This window comes from Netta rufina (genome assembly GCF_964035555.1).
Source record: "Netta rufina genome assembly, chromosome: 6".
NCBI classification, from domain to species: domain Eukaryota; kingdom Metazoa; phylum Chordata; class Aves; order Anseriformes; family Anatidae; genus Netta; species Netta rufina.
The window spans coordinates 36,630,322-36,647,704 of record NC_140129.1 but is presented as its reverse complement, the minus strand read 5'-3'; the positions used below and the strand labels follow the sequence as shown (position 1 = coordinate 36,647,704).

The window sequence follows — 17,383 nt, the reverse complement described above, 5'->3', positions numbered from 1 at the left end:
TTTGGTACTGTATACTGATTTTTCTCCAGCTGGATGTCCGTGGCTTCCCTTCTCAGAACTGTTTCCTCACCTGCCTGAAACTAATAGATATTTTTCTTCTGGTTCCAAGTTTCTCAGAGTTCTTTGTCCACCCTCTGCTGCCATCTTAGTTCCTGAATAAAACCTCAGCGTTTCTCAATAGGGTGGAGAATTTCTTCCCCTAAACAATCTCTAGTTGCAACGCTTCTTTTATTTTCAGATCAAACGTTAAACCAGACAAAAATCTCCTATTCATCATATAAGTGCATTGTTTTTCTAAAAAAGAGAGTGTAGCTAGATACCAGAAATAATTGTTCCCATACTAGTTTTCTGGGATTTCAGCACTTAAACAACAAACTTTCTTTATCTCACACCACAGCAACCTACTTTGCCTGCTTCCTCCACTTACACTTTACCCTGAGTATTTTTGTTTCACCACCATTTTGCTCTTTGAAATTTCAAAATCACAAGGGTTTACTTGTGACTTGTCTCTTTCCCCATGTTTGTTTTCAGATCTCTAATGACATTCTCCTTTGAGTTGCCTCAGAGGAAGGGGAAAACCCATTTTTTTTAAATGTTGGCATTCTGAAGAAGCATCTGTATGCTAATTTGCTCTCAACTTTGCTAGCAGAATATTTAAAGGGAGATAGTTTTGAATAAATGAAGACCAGTTAGCAGTTAGAAGTCTTTGTAATGCTACTGATTTCTTGGGAGCTTTTTTTCCTCCCATCAGCCTTCAAAGCTGTTTCTCGACTTTAGGAGATCACTGAGTTAATGCTTGACTACCAAAAGTCCTGCTCCACCTTAAGAATTGTACTGAATCTGTCAAACATCAATTTTGAATCAATGCCAATTCAGTATAAATAAAGTGTGATATGGACACTCCAGCAAAGGATAGCCTGCAAATCAAAAGAACTCTTATTGCACAAGGAACATGATAGATTTTCTCCAATAATTCCAATTTTGATCACCTTTTCCAAAGAAGAACTTCAGTGACTCAAATAGGAATAAGATATGAAGCAATCGTTGTTTCTGACTGTTAAAGATAGTTGATACAAATTAAGGATGAGACTAATCCTTTCTAAAAAGACCTAAACATTAACATTTTCATAATTAGGATGGAAGCTGAAGTAGTGGTTATATCTGGTGGGTTTAAAAAAGATGCCAATTAAAAATGAAAAGTCTAAGAATAAACAGTAAATTCATGGAGAGCTATCCAATTCACAGTGTGGCGGGCATTTTGTTAAATAAAAGCACCAAGTGAACTGGAGTATTAATGAACAGAAGAGATAGCCAGACATGTTTATATAGGCAGACAGGGCTGGAGGATATATCGACAAGGCAGGGAGGTGTGTTGTAATAAACTTGATGGGGGACAGACTTGTTGGGCCAAGTGTCCCTTTCCCGTCCAGGAATTCCTCCTGTCCTCATTACCCTTTCACCTCTGGACAGCTGCAATATTAAAATCTGGCTCATGTCTTAAGGAAATTGAGTTTAATGTCCTTAATTTAGTCCCCAGTCCACATATCTCCGTATCACAATACAATCATACAATTTGGCTCGACCGGCAGCATCTGCTCAGGAAAGAGGCCCATGCTGCAATGGCAGGGCTGTTGCAAGGCAAGGCTGAGACCTCTAGAAAGCATGCATAGCTCATCTCTCTGTAATGCCTGTGTGGTAGGTTCATACTAAAGAGAAACCCTCTCTTTTTCATTCCTTTGTTTTTCTGGTATCCTTTGCATGTAACATTTTAGTTGCCGAAGCAGTCAGCCTGCTCCTATATCCATGACAGCAGCCAAGCTGGACAAGCACACACATGGTCTCATGGTTCCCTGTTTTTTAACTCACCAAAACAGGTAGTAGCCTCAAAAATGCAATGAGTAATGGGCCTGAATCAGGGCAGATTGCTCTTCTCTGAAGCATGGGTGAATGCTGCAAGTGCTGCAACCATCGATTATATAGAAGAGAAAATTTTAGTGGTGGGTTTTGGTCATTTTCAGTTAATAAATCATTTAAATTGATAACTTCATATCTCCAGACAGACTTCTGATTTGAAAACTTCAAGAATTGTTGGGTAGACATACAAAAGGCACTTCTTTCTCTTTATCTGGAAAACATCTATGTTACACGCTTTCCAACACTGAGGTTTTTTCTTTGTATCTTTTTTTAAGAGGACTTTTATTATGCCTATGCTATGATTTTCTTCTGATACATTTGCTTACCAGCCTAAGGAGCATAAAATAATACATAGATACTTGACAAGTATTAGCAGAAATGTCAATGTACTGGGTGCGTTTTGGGGTGGAAAGGAGGGTATAAGATGGAGAGTAAGTCTGTCAGCTTGAGGCAGAAGAAGCTGATTTGTAAATAACAAAATTGTAGGATTTATTCTTTTTGATGCACTGCACTTTTATTAAAAGAAAATCCCCTGGAAACCTCTGTAAATGGCATGAAACATATAATTAGACTTAGCTTTTCTCACTCTCTGCTTATTTAAATGCTCAGTAACTTCAATGGTGATTCAGTAACAACTGATTTTATAGAAACATCTGACAATGAGAACAAATATTTGCAGTGGTTTCAGTCTCTGCTCTGTGTTTCTGTCCCTTCACCACAAGGCATGAGAGAGAGCTGCCTTCCCTGCCTGCACACCCGCACCACTTTCCCCACAGCTCCACCTCCATCCGTGTCTGCTTCCCAACACTAAATGCCAGGAATAAAAACCCCTAAATAGGACACACCTTGACTCATGCTTCCTAAATGCTAACCCCCAAATTCCAGGCACAGATCTCAGTGATGGCTTTTATCCTCCCCAAAATAAGTGCCAACAACAGGTGGGTTTGGCATAGACAAGACACCACAGTCATATGCAGCTGGTGGGTGGTGGTGGCACAGCAGCTAACCCCAGCACCCACCTGCCCCAGCAGCTCAGGAAGGCTGAGGCACTTCAGCTGCAGGTGTCCAAGACCATGCCGTGGTTGGGTTTGTTGTCTTTTGCCTGGCCTCGACCACTTCTGCCCTTTCTGTGTCTTCTAGGGGAAGAGATCTTGAATGTAGAGCCACCCCAAGCACCCCAGCACCCCAAGGCCTGTGCCCACCTCTGCTGGCTTCAGTGGCATCTGCTGTCCATGCCATACACAAAAAGAAAGGTCAGATAATTAATATAGTGAATGGGCACCATGCTGGACCCATGGAAATGTCTGTGCTTGGTAAGACGTGGCTCAGTCAAATTATAGAGTCCCACTGGTACAGCTCCTGACTCATCAGAGCCATGGATGTCAATGCTCACAGCAACCCAACCCAGGTAGAATTTATTCTGGAGGTTTTGCCTCCCCTCTAGCCCAAAATCTGGAAAATCACAGCCATTCATAACCTCCTTGTGGAGGGCCCTTTATCAGGCGGCCCCACTGGCTGAGCACCAAAGGCTAGTGCCATATTCTGCCTCACTCATCTTCTGCACCCATTCCCAACCTGTCAGAACGGGGGAAGAAATACAGTCAATATAGTCAATTCTGAACTATATATATGTGTATATATATATAAGTAGGCATTTTTAGAGAGTTTCAGGTTGAAAGTTGCTTGTCAGAATCCGAGAAAGGAGCAGCAGTTGTTCTGACACTGCGGTTTTCACATCCTTGTCAGAGACTTGAAGCAGGATAGCTGATGTGTGTTAAAAAAAGGATGGCAAGGTTTTAAAATAGTTTAGATGCTGCATGGAGCAAATTTTGAGCGCTGTAGTAAGAAGAGCTGGTACGAGTGTACATGCGCCTACCACCACCCGTACGGGGAAAAGGCTTGTTCGAGTACCGGTGTCTTTACTGCAACACCAACCCGGAGAACCACAGAGCAAATGGCCAGAGGGGTGTCAGGAAATTTCCAGATAAACATTTTTCAAACACAAACTGGGGAGGGAAGGAAGACCTGGGGAAAAGTTTCATGGCAGTAAAAATAAGCTCTCCTGTTTTTGACAGCTCTAATAACCCAGAGCCCAAGATTTGGGCTTGGAAAAGGGCCAGTTGGCCCGGCCTCCATCCGCAGACGAGCTGGAGGTGATGCTGATAGTCGGGGGGAAGCGAGCAGAAGAGCTGGCAAGTCCAATGCCACCACTGACGGAGGGGATGCCTGCCAGTTCACACATAAGTCTGCAGGTCAGACGTGCAACGTCGCTGGGACAGGCGATGCAGAGCAGCAGCAGTTTTCCAGATATTGGGCAATTCTATAAACAAGGAATTTCCTTGAAAGCTATGTGGCAGAATCTAATCGTTTCAAACCATTCGGGCTTTTTTCAATATTTTTGTCACCCTCACGTTGGTGTAGATTTTGAAATACACAGACAATCTCCTGGAGTCACAGAGAGAACAAAATGCTTTCCCCGGGGCGGTGATAAGAGCTGTCGGGGGCAATCATACAATCACGGAATGGTTGGGTTGGAAGGGACCTCACAGATCATCTAATTCCAAACCTTGCCTTGTGGGATTGACTCAGGTTGACTCAGAAACTTTTGGATGGCCACCAAAATGTCAGCTTTGAACCTGGATTCCCTGCCAGTAACTTCACCTCCACTGGCTTAATCGGTAGTCAATAGGAAAAGAAAGAGATGGTGGGAAAGCTGGGGAAAATAAATTTGACCTAGTTGTGAAATAGGTAGAACAGGATCTGCCCTGTAATTTTATCATTTATATTCACCATTTTGCCTGGCTAAAACAAAACAAAACAAAATAACATAAAATGTAAAATAAAATCTGCATTTCCGGTGTAAATAAGTCTTCTACAAAGCTGTCCGTTATCCTCATTAAGGCACAGCACGATCCAGGGGGTTGGGGCTAGCTCAATGCTGCATTCGCTCCAGTGCTGCTGCTGCTACCAGAGGAGAGGAGATCCTGGGGGATCACCCAGAATGGTCCCTTTGCAGAGAAGTGTGGGTGCCTCTCAGGGATGTTAGCTTTTCTCCTGCTTTCAGAAGCAAAGTCTGCAGGTTTAACCCCAATGCTTGCCTCGTCCCTTTGCAGAGAGCTTGCTGCCACTGCTGCCCCCCTGATGGCCAAAGCGATGGCAGCTCCTGGCACTGGTCTCAGAGCTGGCCCCCTGTGCTGCAAGGCTGCAAGCTGACTGCTCTGCTATTACAGACTCAGCCCCCCAGGAAAAAAAAATCTGTTATCACTGAGCATATGCAACTGCTAAACATCCTATTCAGTATAACTTCAGCCTGTTCTGAGAACTACATTTCACAGTTTCTTTATACAGTATCTGTCTGTCAGATATTGCCCACTAGATTACCATAATCTATATAATATACTTCCACCATAAATGTATATATATACATTTCTTACACACATATATATTTCTTGGTCAAAATTTTTACTACCTACTGTGAACAACAAAAAAAAGAGATTTAAGTTTTTATTTTAATTTTTCATTTCACGTGTACTATCTTCCCTATATAAATGGCACTAAACAAATTTAAACACTAACATGCATTGCATTCCGGTATTTGTGCCTCCATTTCAGTGTAATTTCTTTAATCTCCTTTTCTTTAATCTTTAATAGTACTGCATCCATTTAAGGTGTTTCTAGAGCATCTATTGCTGTGGTTCTTAAGTATGACAACAAGGAATAGCTCATATGCAGAATATCTGGGATCCCTGTGCACTTAAATGTACCACTAAATATAAATGCTTAAAAGATTTCATTTCTTAATAAATCTAATTCAGACCTGGCATAAGCGAAGGCAACTCCTAGCAAAACCCCGTGGGTGTCAGGCGGGCAGTATTGCTGTAATAATTAACCAGGGGTCTAAGGCAGTAGAGCAGAGGCTACTCCTTTAATTTCTTGCTTTTCTCTCTTTCTTTCTTTTTTATACCTTTCTGGGTATGGTTTTGTCCGGCTGCCCCTTCCTCCTTTCTGTTCCCCATGTGGCTGAGCTGTGCTCATACCAACTGAACACCAAGTGTGTTGCACAACAGGCACCGCTGCTTGCACCTATTTGCTGACCAACTTGCAACTGCTGTGCAGCTCGTGCTCTTGCTTTGTCGAGCAAAGGGGGGGCTTGAAGATTATGATTTAGGCATATTAAAATATAACGAGTAAATGCTGATGTCGTCTCGCCAGGAAGACACTTGAAACAGTAAAAATGGATATAAAAAGTTCTTGATATTTTAAGCACCTCAAATTGAAACAACCTTTGGTCTTCTCACTAAGTGTCATATAAACAAGAAGGGAACACTGCACGTCTGAGATATTTCTTTATGGTTTCCTAGCTTAACTCTGCATGGTTTTAAGCACTGTGTGTGTATTGCTGGAGACCTTACCACCATTTTTGAGAAAATGGGGCCTAAATGCGCTCATATCTGAAAGATACACAGTCTTATTAATGCATATATGCCATGCATAGATTATTAACAGCTTCATAACTAAACACAAGCTTACATTTCAATAAACATACTTTTACAACTGCAAAGAAAAAAAGTTTTACATTAGGATGTTACTTACTTCGTGTCTTTGTCCTGGGAGAATGCAACTAAAGAAACCACATTTAAAATCAGACATTAGATATGCAAATATGTGTTCAGATCAGAGATACGAAAATTATTCAAATGATTAATTATTCATCATAAAAATGTCAATTAATAATTCTGAAGCATAATAGGCATCTTTCTGATGCATCTTTATTTTTCAAGCCTAAATACTGTTGAATCTGTGTTCAATTGCATTCTAACAAGTTTTTAAAAATTCAACAAAGTAAACAACCAACTATAAACAAAAGTAAGCGGCGAATTTTAATAACTGCCGAGAAACGTGCCTAAAGTTCAGCACCAACCCCAGAAGAGAGGGGGAAAATCCCATCGAGTGCAGGATGCGCATCCTCGCCCACCCACCCGCTGCCCCTCGCCCCGCAGCCCCTCGCCCCTCCTCTCTTCCCAGCATGAGAAGCGGTTCGGGTCCCACGGTTGCTGCTCTTCTGCCCCAGCACACGCTGTAGTCAGGAGCTGAGGCGTCAGATGTGACTTTATATATGACAAAATTAACAAAAACATATGAGAGAGATTCACTTTTAACATGCAGGGACTCACACGAGATTAAATATTACAGTGATCTGCTTGTTAGAAATGCCCAGGGATAGATAAATTAAAGCCAGACAATCTTTTCCCTCGCTTTTGGCTCACATCCTATCCCTACATGGGTTTTCCGCAGAGGAACTTGAAAACTTTGGGAATGTTGATTCAAAAGGTTTCTTCTCAAATACCTCATCAGCGGGTGGGGGGAGAGTCGTTCCCTGACCCTTTCTTCCTCTCCTCCGTGCCCTCTCCTCCATGTGGAAATGGCAAAAAAACAAAAGGCTTTGCTCTCTACATCTTAGTTTACACGGACACCTGTATCAAGGAAAAGCATCCACCAGCACCTTGGGGCCACACAGGGCATTCCCCATGCAGAAAAATGATTCCAGTCTGCCCTGTCTTCTGCCACCACAGGTGGCTGCAGAGCTCCCCTTACCCCCCAGTGTGTTTCAGTCTTTTTTCTTTTTTTAGAAAAAAAAATCTTCCACTTTTTTATTTTATATTTTATCCCAAGGCGAGGGCAGCTTCTACACCAGAGGTCTGCTCATGAAAGCAGCCAACACCCCCAGGGGCCTGGGCTCCCCCAACAGGGCCCAGTGCCAGGCTGAGGGAAGGATGCTCTCCCTGGGCTGAGCTCGGCTGGGAACCCCTGAACAGGGATTTTTCATCCCTAACGCAGGCAGAGTTTGGTCCTCGAGAGCCCTGGCTATGAAGGACCTGAAATAAATGCTTCAGAGCAGCTAACGTGTTTCTAGAGGCACGAAACCTCTGTCTTCACTAGCCTTAATCAAAACCTATCAGCTAGAGCGTTTCTCAATACAGTCTCTTTCTTCTGGTGAAGACAGAACCTAACATACATGATTATAGAGGGGGGGAGAATTGTGCCCATCCTCTCCCTGGCCCTATTCCTTCACAAAGTGCAGCGGGGGACCCTCCAGCAGGGCAGCAGCTGGCAGAAACCTGGGGTGCAGGTGCTGCCCTCAGCCCCAGCAGCCCCCTAACAGCAAAAGTGAGGGCATGGGCAAAAAATGTGCTCCCCATGGCATGTCCTGGGGAACGAGCGAGCACACCCGGATAGTTAGGGCCACAAATCATCCCGCCAGACCGGGACTGAGCCTGCAAAGACACCGGGGCAGCAGGGATCAGCAGAAGGACGAGGGCCTGCAGGGCCTGCGCAGGCTGCAATGCCCACGGCAGAGCCAAGCCCCGGGCCCCCCTCTGTTGGTGGGGATCCTTGGGGGGCTCTCTTCCCCTGCCCAGCCCCTTTCTCATGGTAACAAGCCCCTCACAGCAGGGATGGCCCCCAGCTGGCCCCACAGCCCCACACGGGGCCGCAGGGGGGGGACGTGGGGTCATTTCCATGTGCAGCAGACAAAGAGGAGGCCATGGAGGAGGCAGCTGGCAGCACCCACCATGGCATCTCCGGCACAGGCTGCCCCCAGCTCCCCTCTCTGCATTTCCACGCAGGAAAACTTGAGGAAAAGGGGAAAAACCCACAGCCAGGGAACTGTCCTTAAAACTGCCCCTTGAGCCACACCACCCAGTGCCTTGCACAGGGAGAGAGCTGGGTATTTGGGGTCTGCTCAGTTTAGGATGGATGGGGTGGGGGGCTCCTGTCTGAAGTGGAGAATTGCGTGAGGCTCTGCACGAGAATGCTGAGCACACTGCGAAAGGGAAGAGGCTGGGAGCCGGGCTGCCAGCACCACCCCAATAAAGGCAGGATCTATAGGCTGTCATTATTTCCATATCCTAAAGAAGCTGCACGCCCATTATTAGTTCAGAGCAGGGCAGGAAATCATCACCCGGATTAAGGTTAAATTCCATCTCAGAAGGGCTTAGCTGACTGCTAAATGCTTATGCCCAGTGTCCAAAAATTAAAAATAAAAAATAAAAAAATAAAAATAAAAAAGAGAAACAACCCACTCCGCATAGCATGTTACAATAGCATCTAATAAGGTTAGGTGTTATGGCACTGCTGCGAGGCTCGGAGCAGTTTATCGCTCTGATGCAAGCCCTGCTAGGGCGCTTCAGAGCTGGAGGAACTGTAAGATTGAGGGCTGGAGAGCAGGCTGCAAAATTATGAATAGGGATTATCTGACAATACCAACATGTTCCTTGAAGCCCGTGAGCATCATCGCACGGTCTGAGGGTTTGTTTTTTAGTGTAGCTGCTGATATATGTTTTATGATACAACATCGGTGGCACTCCTTCCTACTGCAGGTTAGGCTGCAGCTTCTCTTAATCTGCTGTTCATCCTCCCGTTCTGTAATCTGGAAACATATGAATAATATGTAAGGCATTTGTAATGGGATTAATTTATTTTGAGAACTTGTTTGTGTTGTGGGTTTTTGGTTGCTTTTTCTTACATAAAATGTGGATAACTGGAAATCGAGCGAGTCAGTAATTAGCATTCACTTTTTTCTTTTTCTTTCTTTTTATCATATGCATCTAAATTCAGTTTAGCTCTTTAAGGAATTGCCAGACTGCCCTTGATTTATAGGCAGTGTCTTCTGGATCTGAGAGGATCTAATTCAAATTAATAATACTTGAATCTGATTTCAGGATATTTGCACTGTGCTATACATTTCATTAAGATATCACCACGTTGTGTGCCTGTGTGTGTGCACATGACTATCTACAGGTATATTTAGGCATGGGCAAGTCACGTAACCTGCAAGAAAAAAAAATAATAATAATAATAAAACAGCGTTGGCATTTAGACAGCAGTGTCAAGAAAACTTTTAGCAAAGCCAAGCTAGCTCAGATCCGGGGGGAAAAAATAAAATAAAATAAGTGAATAATGAAAATAGCGAATCGGGGGGGGGTGAGGGGGAATAAAATAAGTGAATAATTAAAATAGCGAAGAGAAAAGCCTTGTCCCCACCTCTGCGCAGCTGCCGGGCTCGGCGGCAGCAGCCTCCAAGCACTGCGCGGCCGCTCGGACCCACGGCCCGGGCAGGGCGCAAGTAGGGCGCAAATAGGGCGCAAGTAGGGCGCAGCCGTCGGCGCAGCCTTTTTCCCCCGTTCCTCCTGCCGCGCAGGGACCTGCGGCCGGGGGACAGGTAGCGAGGGGCTGTGGAGAGCCTCGAACCCCCCCGGGCTGTGCTGAGCCCCCCCGGAGGCAGCCCCCCGCCCTGCCTCTCCCTTCTCCCCCAGACCCGGATCACACCGGGGCACCGACGCCTGCCTGGAGCTCGCAGGGTTAGGTTCGGGGAGGAGGTGAAAAATAGCAATCGCATCGCGGTGGGGAGGATGAGCTGCTGTTGGGGGGCTTGGGGGACCCCCGCCGTCCTTTGCAGTGTTTAATCATCAGAAAGGTGTCCTCTGATCAGCAGCATTTTTGAGTGCAATTGCTAGTGACTATTGCTCGCGTTCCTGCTCTTGCTGTAGGCACACATTCAATGCACAGTTCAAGAGCAGTTTATCTTAGCTTAATGTAAGTAAAAGTATAGTGTCGGATCAGTGTACCATTTGTTTCAGTTTTCTTCAGGAGGGAGGGAAAAAAAGAAAAAAAAAAAAAAGTGCTGTAATAGATTTAACTCTGTCAAAGCAGGGAAATTGTTCCGCAGCTCCCTAATACAGCCCTTTGGGCAGCTCCACGGTTACCTTCAGAAAGGATCACGCAAGTAGGAAAGACGTGAAGTTTATCTTTGCACGGAGAGCATTTCAAGCCCTTTTAGAGGGAGAAGCGGCTGCGGGTTGTGCTGGGAGCCGGGCAGGAGCGGCTGAGGCTCAGCCATAGCAGCCCCTTTGCACTAAACCGCCTCGCTCAGCATCCCCAGCCTGGGCTGCCTGACTTACTTCTGTATTAGTTCTCAATTACGTGCAGTGTAAACCAGCTTTTTGATTAACAAAACAGCAGAGCATTGGTTAAGAACACTTAAACTTCAAAAAAAAATCCCCCTGGGAAGTGGGCTCTGAATTGGTTAATAATGTGCAGTACTTGCTAAATTGCTGACTTCCAGATGTGGAAAATATCTTTCTTGTTTAGGACCTACGTAACCTGATTGGATTACGACAGAAGCGTCACATTGGAAGGCTTTTGAGTGATGATTTAATTAACCATACAGTAGAAAGCTGTATTTGCCAGGAAACCCCTTCCATATTTGCATAACCAATCCCTTCAGTGCAAAGGTGGAGTCTGGGCTTCTTCTCTCTTTTTTTTTTTTTTTTTCTCTCTCTCTTTTTTTTTTTTTTTTCTAGATGCAATTTTATTTTAATTTTAATACTTTGCAAAGGTGAAAAACTTGTAACCTCCGCGAAGTTCGGTACCACGCGTTGCTCGCCCGAGCTGCCTGCCGTGCAGCCAGCCCCGGGCAGGGCAGGGGCAGGAAAAAGCGCCCAGCTCCCCCCTGCTCCCTATCTGTGAACAAAACAGAGCGACTGTAAGATCTCAGCACGGTTGTTGTGTTGTTTTTTTATTATTTTTTTTTTCATCAGATTTAGCTGACTATTCAAATAACCTGGACGAGTGCTGAAATGAAATGAAAGAGAGGGAAAAAAAAAAATAATAATAATAATAATAAAAATGCCCCCAAAGAAACGCGTGAGGATAAAAATAAAACAGCAGCAAAACGAGCGGGAGGCAGCCAGGAGCTCGTTTGCGGTGCCCGCACAGAGTTTAGTTTCTAGGCGTTGCGTTAGGGTAAGTTTTGGCCCTCCGCAAGCTGCGGGAGCTGCGGGAGCGCAGCCGGGCAGGATGCGGCCCCCGGCGGCTCCCGGGGCGGCCGAGGCGGGGGGGGGATCCCGCGGGGGGGGGGGGGGCGGGATCCGGCGGGGGGGATCCCGCCGGGGGGGGCGGCAGGGATCCAGCCTGAGGGCAGGGATCCGGCAGGATCCTGCTGCGGTTGGGGGGGGGGGGATCCGGCACACATCTTGCCTGGGGGAGGGGGATCCCATATGAAGGGGGGGTTGGGGGGGGAGGTTTGCAACCTGGGGGGGTCTCAGGGGGGGAAGAGGCATGGGGGGGGATAGGGATGCACCGCGGGGGGGTGGGGGGATGCAGCCTGGGGGGGGGAAATGCACCCCTGGGGGGTAAAGATGCACCCCTAGGGGGGAAAGGATAAACCCCGGGGGGGTAAAGGATGAACCCTGGGGGTTAAAGGACGCACCCCGGGGGGTCAGGGGATGCACCCCAAATTGGAGGGGGGCAGAGGCTGCAGCCGGGGGGGCCCGAGGCCGCATCCCCCCGCGGGGCAGGGGCTGCGGGGGGGCCGCGGGGCGCGGAGCGGCGCGGAGCGGGGCGGGGGGCGGGCGCGGGGCGGGGGGCGGGCGGGAGGAGGTGGAATTGCATTTGTGCCGCTAAAGCCCTTCGCGGAGACTTCAAGGTATAATCTATCCCAGATCCTTTCCCAGAGAGAAACTTGGCGATCACGTTTCCACATGATGCTCACGTTTGGTGCTCTTCAATTATCCCTCCCCACAAAGATAGGTGGCGTGTGTTTCAGGGTCTCTCCTCTCGCTCCTACAGAAAAGAAAAAGAAAAAAATGTCATTAGAAGAGGCGTAACACGTCAGTCCGTCCCCAGGTTTGTGTTTCCTGGAGTGGCAGAAAGAGATCAGTCCTAACCTGCCCAGCAGGAATAACGGTCCTTCCGACAACTCTTTGCAAGGCTTTTTACAATTTCTCCAGGAGCTGCATCTCCCTTCACCTTTTCTCCTCCACTTCGCGGCTTCTTCATGCTTTTGCTTCTCACCATTTCTGGCCAAAACTACAACCAAGACTTCGCAGGTAGGTTGGGAATTTAATTCCGTTTTCCTTCTTTTTTTTTTTTTTTTTTTTCTCCCCTTCTTTTTCCTCCCACCACCTCGCGCTCCAGCGGGCTTCTTTAATTTCGATAGGGTTTGATTTTTTTTTTTTTAATTTTATTTTTATTTTTTTTTAAAGCATGCTGGCTTCTCCCTGCCTTGCTCAGACTTGGGGCGAAAATCTCCCTTTTTTTTTTTTTTTTTTTTTTTTTTTTTAACCGAAACCCGAAGTCACTCGGGCTCCTGCTCCGGGAAGGGGCGAGCGGGGTCGGGGCGCTGGGGGCTGCCCCCCCGCTACCTGTCACCAGGTACGGGAGGCGCCTTGCGCACCGCAGCAGCCAAAGTTTTAGCGCCGGGGAGGCACCTCGTCCTCCCGCAAAAAGGCGAAATCAAAGGCTGGGGATTTAAAATAAAAGCCACCCGGCCACCTCCTGCTCTTTTTTGCTTGTAGGGTTCCCTCCGGAGCCCCAAAGTTTGCAGGTACCTGTTAATGGTAAAGCCGAGCCGGCGCGGCCGGGCACCGCTGGAGCCCCAGCCCGGGGCAGGGCTCCCGGCGAGGATGTGTTTCCCCAACCAGAAAGTTTGCTGTTTTGTCTGCTTACTTAGTTTCATTTCTTTATTTTATTTTGCGAAGCTGGGTGAAGTAACACCTTAGCTTCTGGGATCCTAAAGCAAGAAGTGAAAGTACTGACTGGAACTTAAAAGTCGTTTACCAAAAAGCGAAAAATATATATATATTTAAAAAAAAATGCTAGCCAGTTGTCTGGGAAGAAAAGTGTTGCCGAGATCTGCAGGTTTCAAATTATTGACAACTTTTGGGGGGAGGCTGAAGAGCAGGGGAGATAGCGAAATGCATTTAAAACAATTCTCCATTGGGCGTTTTGCATGAAAACGCCACTCGCCGAGGAAGGCTCAGAGCCTCGCTCGCCTTGGCTCCTGTCCTCCCCACTCTGCTGCATCCCGTGTCAGACCTGCCCCGGTGATGCCAGCCTTGCCCACTCCAGAATCGGGAAAAACTGGCAAATCCTAAACTTTCTGGCGCATTTCTCAGCCTCTCCCTTCCTCGGCCGCATGCATCCACATCCAGAGAGCTCGCAATCCTCCCTGCCCAGGCGCAATCCCAGGCAGGAGGGTGTGAGTAAACATGCTGACCCCGCACACACACACTCTCAATATTCCCATCCTCTTACCTGCTCGGGGATTTTTTTAGCCAGGCAGGTTTTATAACCGCAAAGGTCTGAACAGAGAGTTCAGGCGGAATAAAAGACCTAGCAGCAACACACTTCCCTGCTCAGTCCTGGTGTGAAGCTCCAGCAAAGTCAAAAGACACAGGGAATAATAATAAATAGAAAAGCCCACTTTGCTGGGGAAAAAAAAAATGGTGAGGCAGGTAATCATTTATTTTATTTTATTTTTCTACATTTTGTACAAAACTCCCAGTGCAGGGGAAGACAATAGATGCGAAGGCGAGGAGGGGGAATCCTGCTCAGGAGAGCAAGGGTTAATTGCCCTTGTTTTACAGTTTGCATCTGTTACATCTTTTATAGCCCCCTGTTTAAACTAATCCTCAAGTCAAAGCATCTTTAAAGCTACAGCATCTTCCTCGAGGTGGACTGAGTTTCAGGAGCGTTCTTGCAGCAAAGCAAAGGCTCCAGTGACAGATAGAGGCTCCTGCACAGCCGGGCACGCACAGTAGGTCCCAAAGTTTACAAGTTAAAACACACACACCCAGCCTGAGAGCCTGAAAACTCTGACAGCGGTAGTTTTGATTTCTGTTTCTTTTCTGGGGAAAGAGAAAAAAAAAATGACACTCTGAAGCTTTGTTTAAGTAAGGGGCAGGGGAAACCCTGAATATTGTCAAACTGACTAAAAAGGTGACAGAGGTTTATAATTACCCCGCTCATTGTTAGGGGGAGGGGGAGGTCTCCGCACTGTGCTTTACCCCAAAAGGGCAGGGGAGAGCCATGTTTCCCTCCGCTCTTATCACTTCGCCGGGGTGCACTCTGGCAAAAAAAAATAAAAACAAAATAAATAAAATGAAGGCAGGGGCAGCAGCAGAGAAGGCTAGCATTTCGTGCGCAAACAAGTCCTAATGTCAAATTAAAGTACTTTTAGGAGGAAACGGTCCGCCTAGCATTGAGTCAGGCAGCCTACTGTAAAAGCTGTGCTTCTCCTCATATACGGTCATGAGTTATGACTCATTTGAGATGTAATTCTGGGCTCTCTCTGATCTGCTTTGCTGGTGCAACACACACACACACACACACGCACACACACACACGCACGCACCCGCACACGCGCGCACACGCACCCCGGGAGCGAGCGGGAGCCACACGCACACGCACACCCGCACGCAGGGGCACGCACCAAAAAGAAAGAGAGCAAAAAGAAAGCGAAAAAAAAAAAAAAAAAAAAAAAAAAAAGAAAGAGAAAGAAAGAAAGAAAGAGAGCAAGAAGGCAATCTGCCCGGCTGGGGAGCGAGGGGGGAGCCCGCTCCGTCTGCGTCCCACCTCCCCCGGCACGGCAAGCCTCGCCGTGTGCGTGGATGGGTTCTTTTGCGGGTGCAAATTCGGGTCCCCGTTGGCGCCCTGCGTTTAAATGGGATATACCAATGCCCACATTGTTGCTGTGTTTGGTTGTTACATAGAGTCTGCGTGCTGCTGAATCAGGGAGTCGAGTCCATGCGAACTGCCATCTGATCCACTCTTATCAATGAAGCAGCAGATCATGGCGGATGGCCCCAGGTGTAAGAGGCGAAAACAAGCCAACCCCCGGAGGAAAAACGGTAAGCAGCCCCCCGAGCAAACTTTTCCGGCCGGGCGGAGAAGCCCCGGGGGGGGGGGGGGGTGGTGAGGGGGGGGCTGGAAGGCGAAGGGGGGGGCACGGCGCAAAGAGGGGAGGCAGCGGCGGAGCCCGGAGCGGGGCGTCCCGCGGAGGCTGCGCGGCCGCGGAGGCTGCGGTGCTCCGGTGATGCTGGGGGGGGACACTCGGGGAGGCAGCGGGGTGCTTCAGGAGGGGGCCAGGGGGGCGCGCAGCGCGCCCCCGCCGCGCCCCAAAGTTTGTTGCGCGGGCGCGGAGCGGGCGCGCCCCTGCCCCGCGGCGGAGGGGAGGCGGCGGCCGGGGGCTGGAAGGGCCGGGGGGGCGCCGAGAGGAGCGGAGAGGAGCGGAGGGGGGCCGAGAGGAGCGGAGGGGGCGCGGAGAGGTGCGCAGGGGGGCGGCCGGGGAGCCGCCGGCCCTGGGAAAAAGCCGGCACCGTGAGAACCCCGGGGCGCGCCGGCACCGGGCAGCGCCTCTCGCTCGGGCTCGGCGGAGGCTCCGCAAGGAAACTTCCTCCCCGGGAACCGGGAACCGGCCCCACGAGGTCAGGGGGGGGGCCTCCGGGCCACGCTCGCCCTCGCCCCCCGGCCCCGGAGGCTGCGGGGGGCAGGGGGGGCGCTGGGACGCGGTGCTCCGCTCCGAGCCCCCCTCGGGAGGCTGGCACGGGTGCGGGGCTGTGTGTGCGTGCCTCCCCGAGTGCCTCCCCGTTGTTTTTTTTTTTTTTTTTTTTCCCTTTCTCCCCCCCCCGGCCGACAGCCGCTGCCCCCCTCCCGCAGCCCCTCGCACGGCCGGGCCGGCCCCGCTCGCAACAACTTTCCTCCCCGCCGAGGAGCCGGGGGAAAGGAAGATGTTTTGTGCGAACCTGAACCCGCTCGCTTAGGGCTCGGCTACTTCTTTTAAGTGGAGAGGTGGAGGTGGGGGTGGGAAAAGGGGGGGGGGGGGGGACACGACAACAATAACAAAAAAAAAAAAAAAAAAGAAAGAAAAAACAAAGAGGAGAGAATGTTGATTAGAAACAAATGATCCTTCCCCCCCTCCCCTTCCCTCTCTCTCTCTCTCTAGGTTGTGAGTGTGTGCGAGTGTGTGTGTGTGTGTGTGCGTGTGTGTGTGTCTTTTTCTTGTTGTGGTGGAGGCGTCGAGCCATATGGGGGAGTGATAGAGGAATTTTAGTCAGAAACTGTTCGCTGTGTTACACTGGCTTTTCCCTTTGTGTTGTCTTTGATCTATTTGCTTGGCTTAGTATTACAAAAAAAACCAACTAAAATAATATATTCCGAGCAGCTTCCCAAGGATCCGTTCCTTGTTATCTTTTTTTAAAGTCTCTCCCCCTCCACCACCACCCTTTACTCTTGTGTCTGTCATTATTTAAGGTGGTCCTCACAGAGGAGACCTCCCCTTCCCCTCATCTCTGGGTAATTTAGTAGACATTAAAATTACACGTAATGTTTCCCTCTCCTCTCTTGTGTTTCCTCTGTTCTTTTTATTAAATGTTGGTTATTGATTTTCTAAAATCAATGTCTGTTGTGGGGCTTTTTTCCCCTTACAAGTATCTAAAGCACGTTGCTGATCAACTGGATAACAAAAGCTTTGTGTCAAGTAGCCTTTTTTCTTATGTTAAACAGTCATTTTTGAGAGAAAAAGAGAATGAGATTTAAAGCAACGCATCCAGAAGTGCTCTTTTGCAGGAAAGAATATTCTGAGTGTTTGAGGGGGGTTTATTCTTCTGCTTTCGCCTCCTCGCCTTTT

The 17,383-nt window shown here is 48.2% G+C and overlaps 1 protein-coding gene across 4 annotated transcripts in view; it reads left to right on the top strand.

Annotated features, from left to right (window-relative positions):
- Window positions 1-12,642: 12,642 nt before the first annotated feature.
- ZEB2 (zinc finger E-box binding homeobox 2) overlaps window positions 12,643-17,383 on the top strand; it is a 111,585-nt gene continuing 106,844 nt past the window's right edge. For 2 of the 4 annotated variants that reach the window (XM_084289323.1, XM_084289321.1), the window contains exons 1-2: window positions 12,643-12,803; window positions 15,468-15,605. In XM_084289323.1, the coding sequence (XP_084145449.1) occupies window positions 15,533-15,605 (73 nt within the window). In that variant the 5' untranslated portion in view covers window positions 12,643-12,803; window positions 15,468-15,532. Of the gene's footprint in view, window positions 12,804-15,092; window positions 15,358-15,467; window positions 15,606-17,383 lie in introns of those variants that run through there. The other 2 variants (XM_084289322.1, XM_084289324.1) reach the window with 2 other exon arrangements.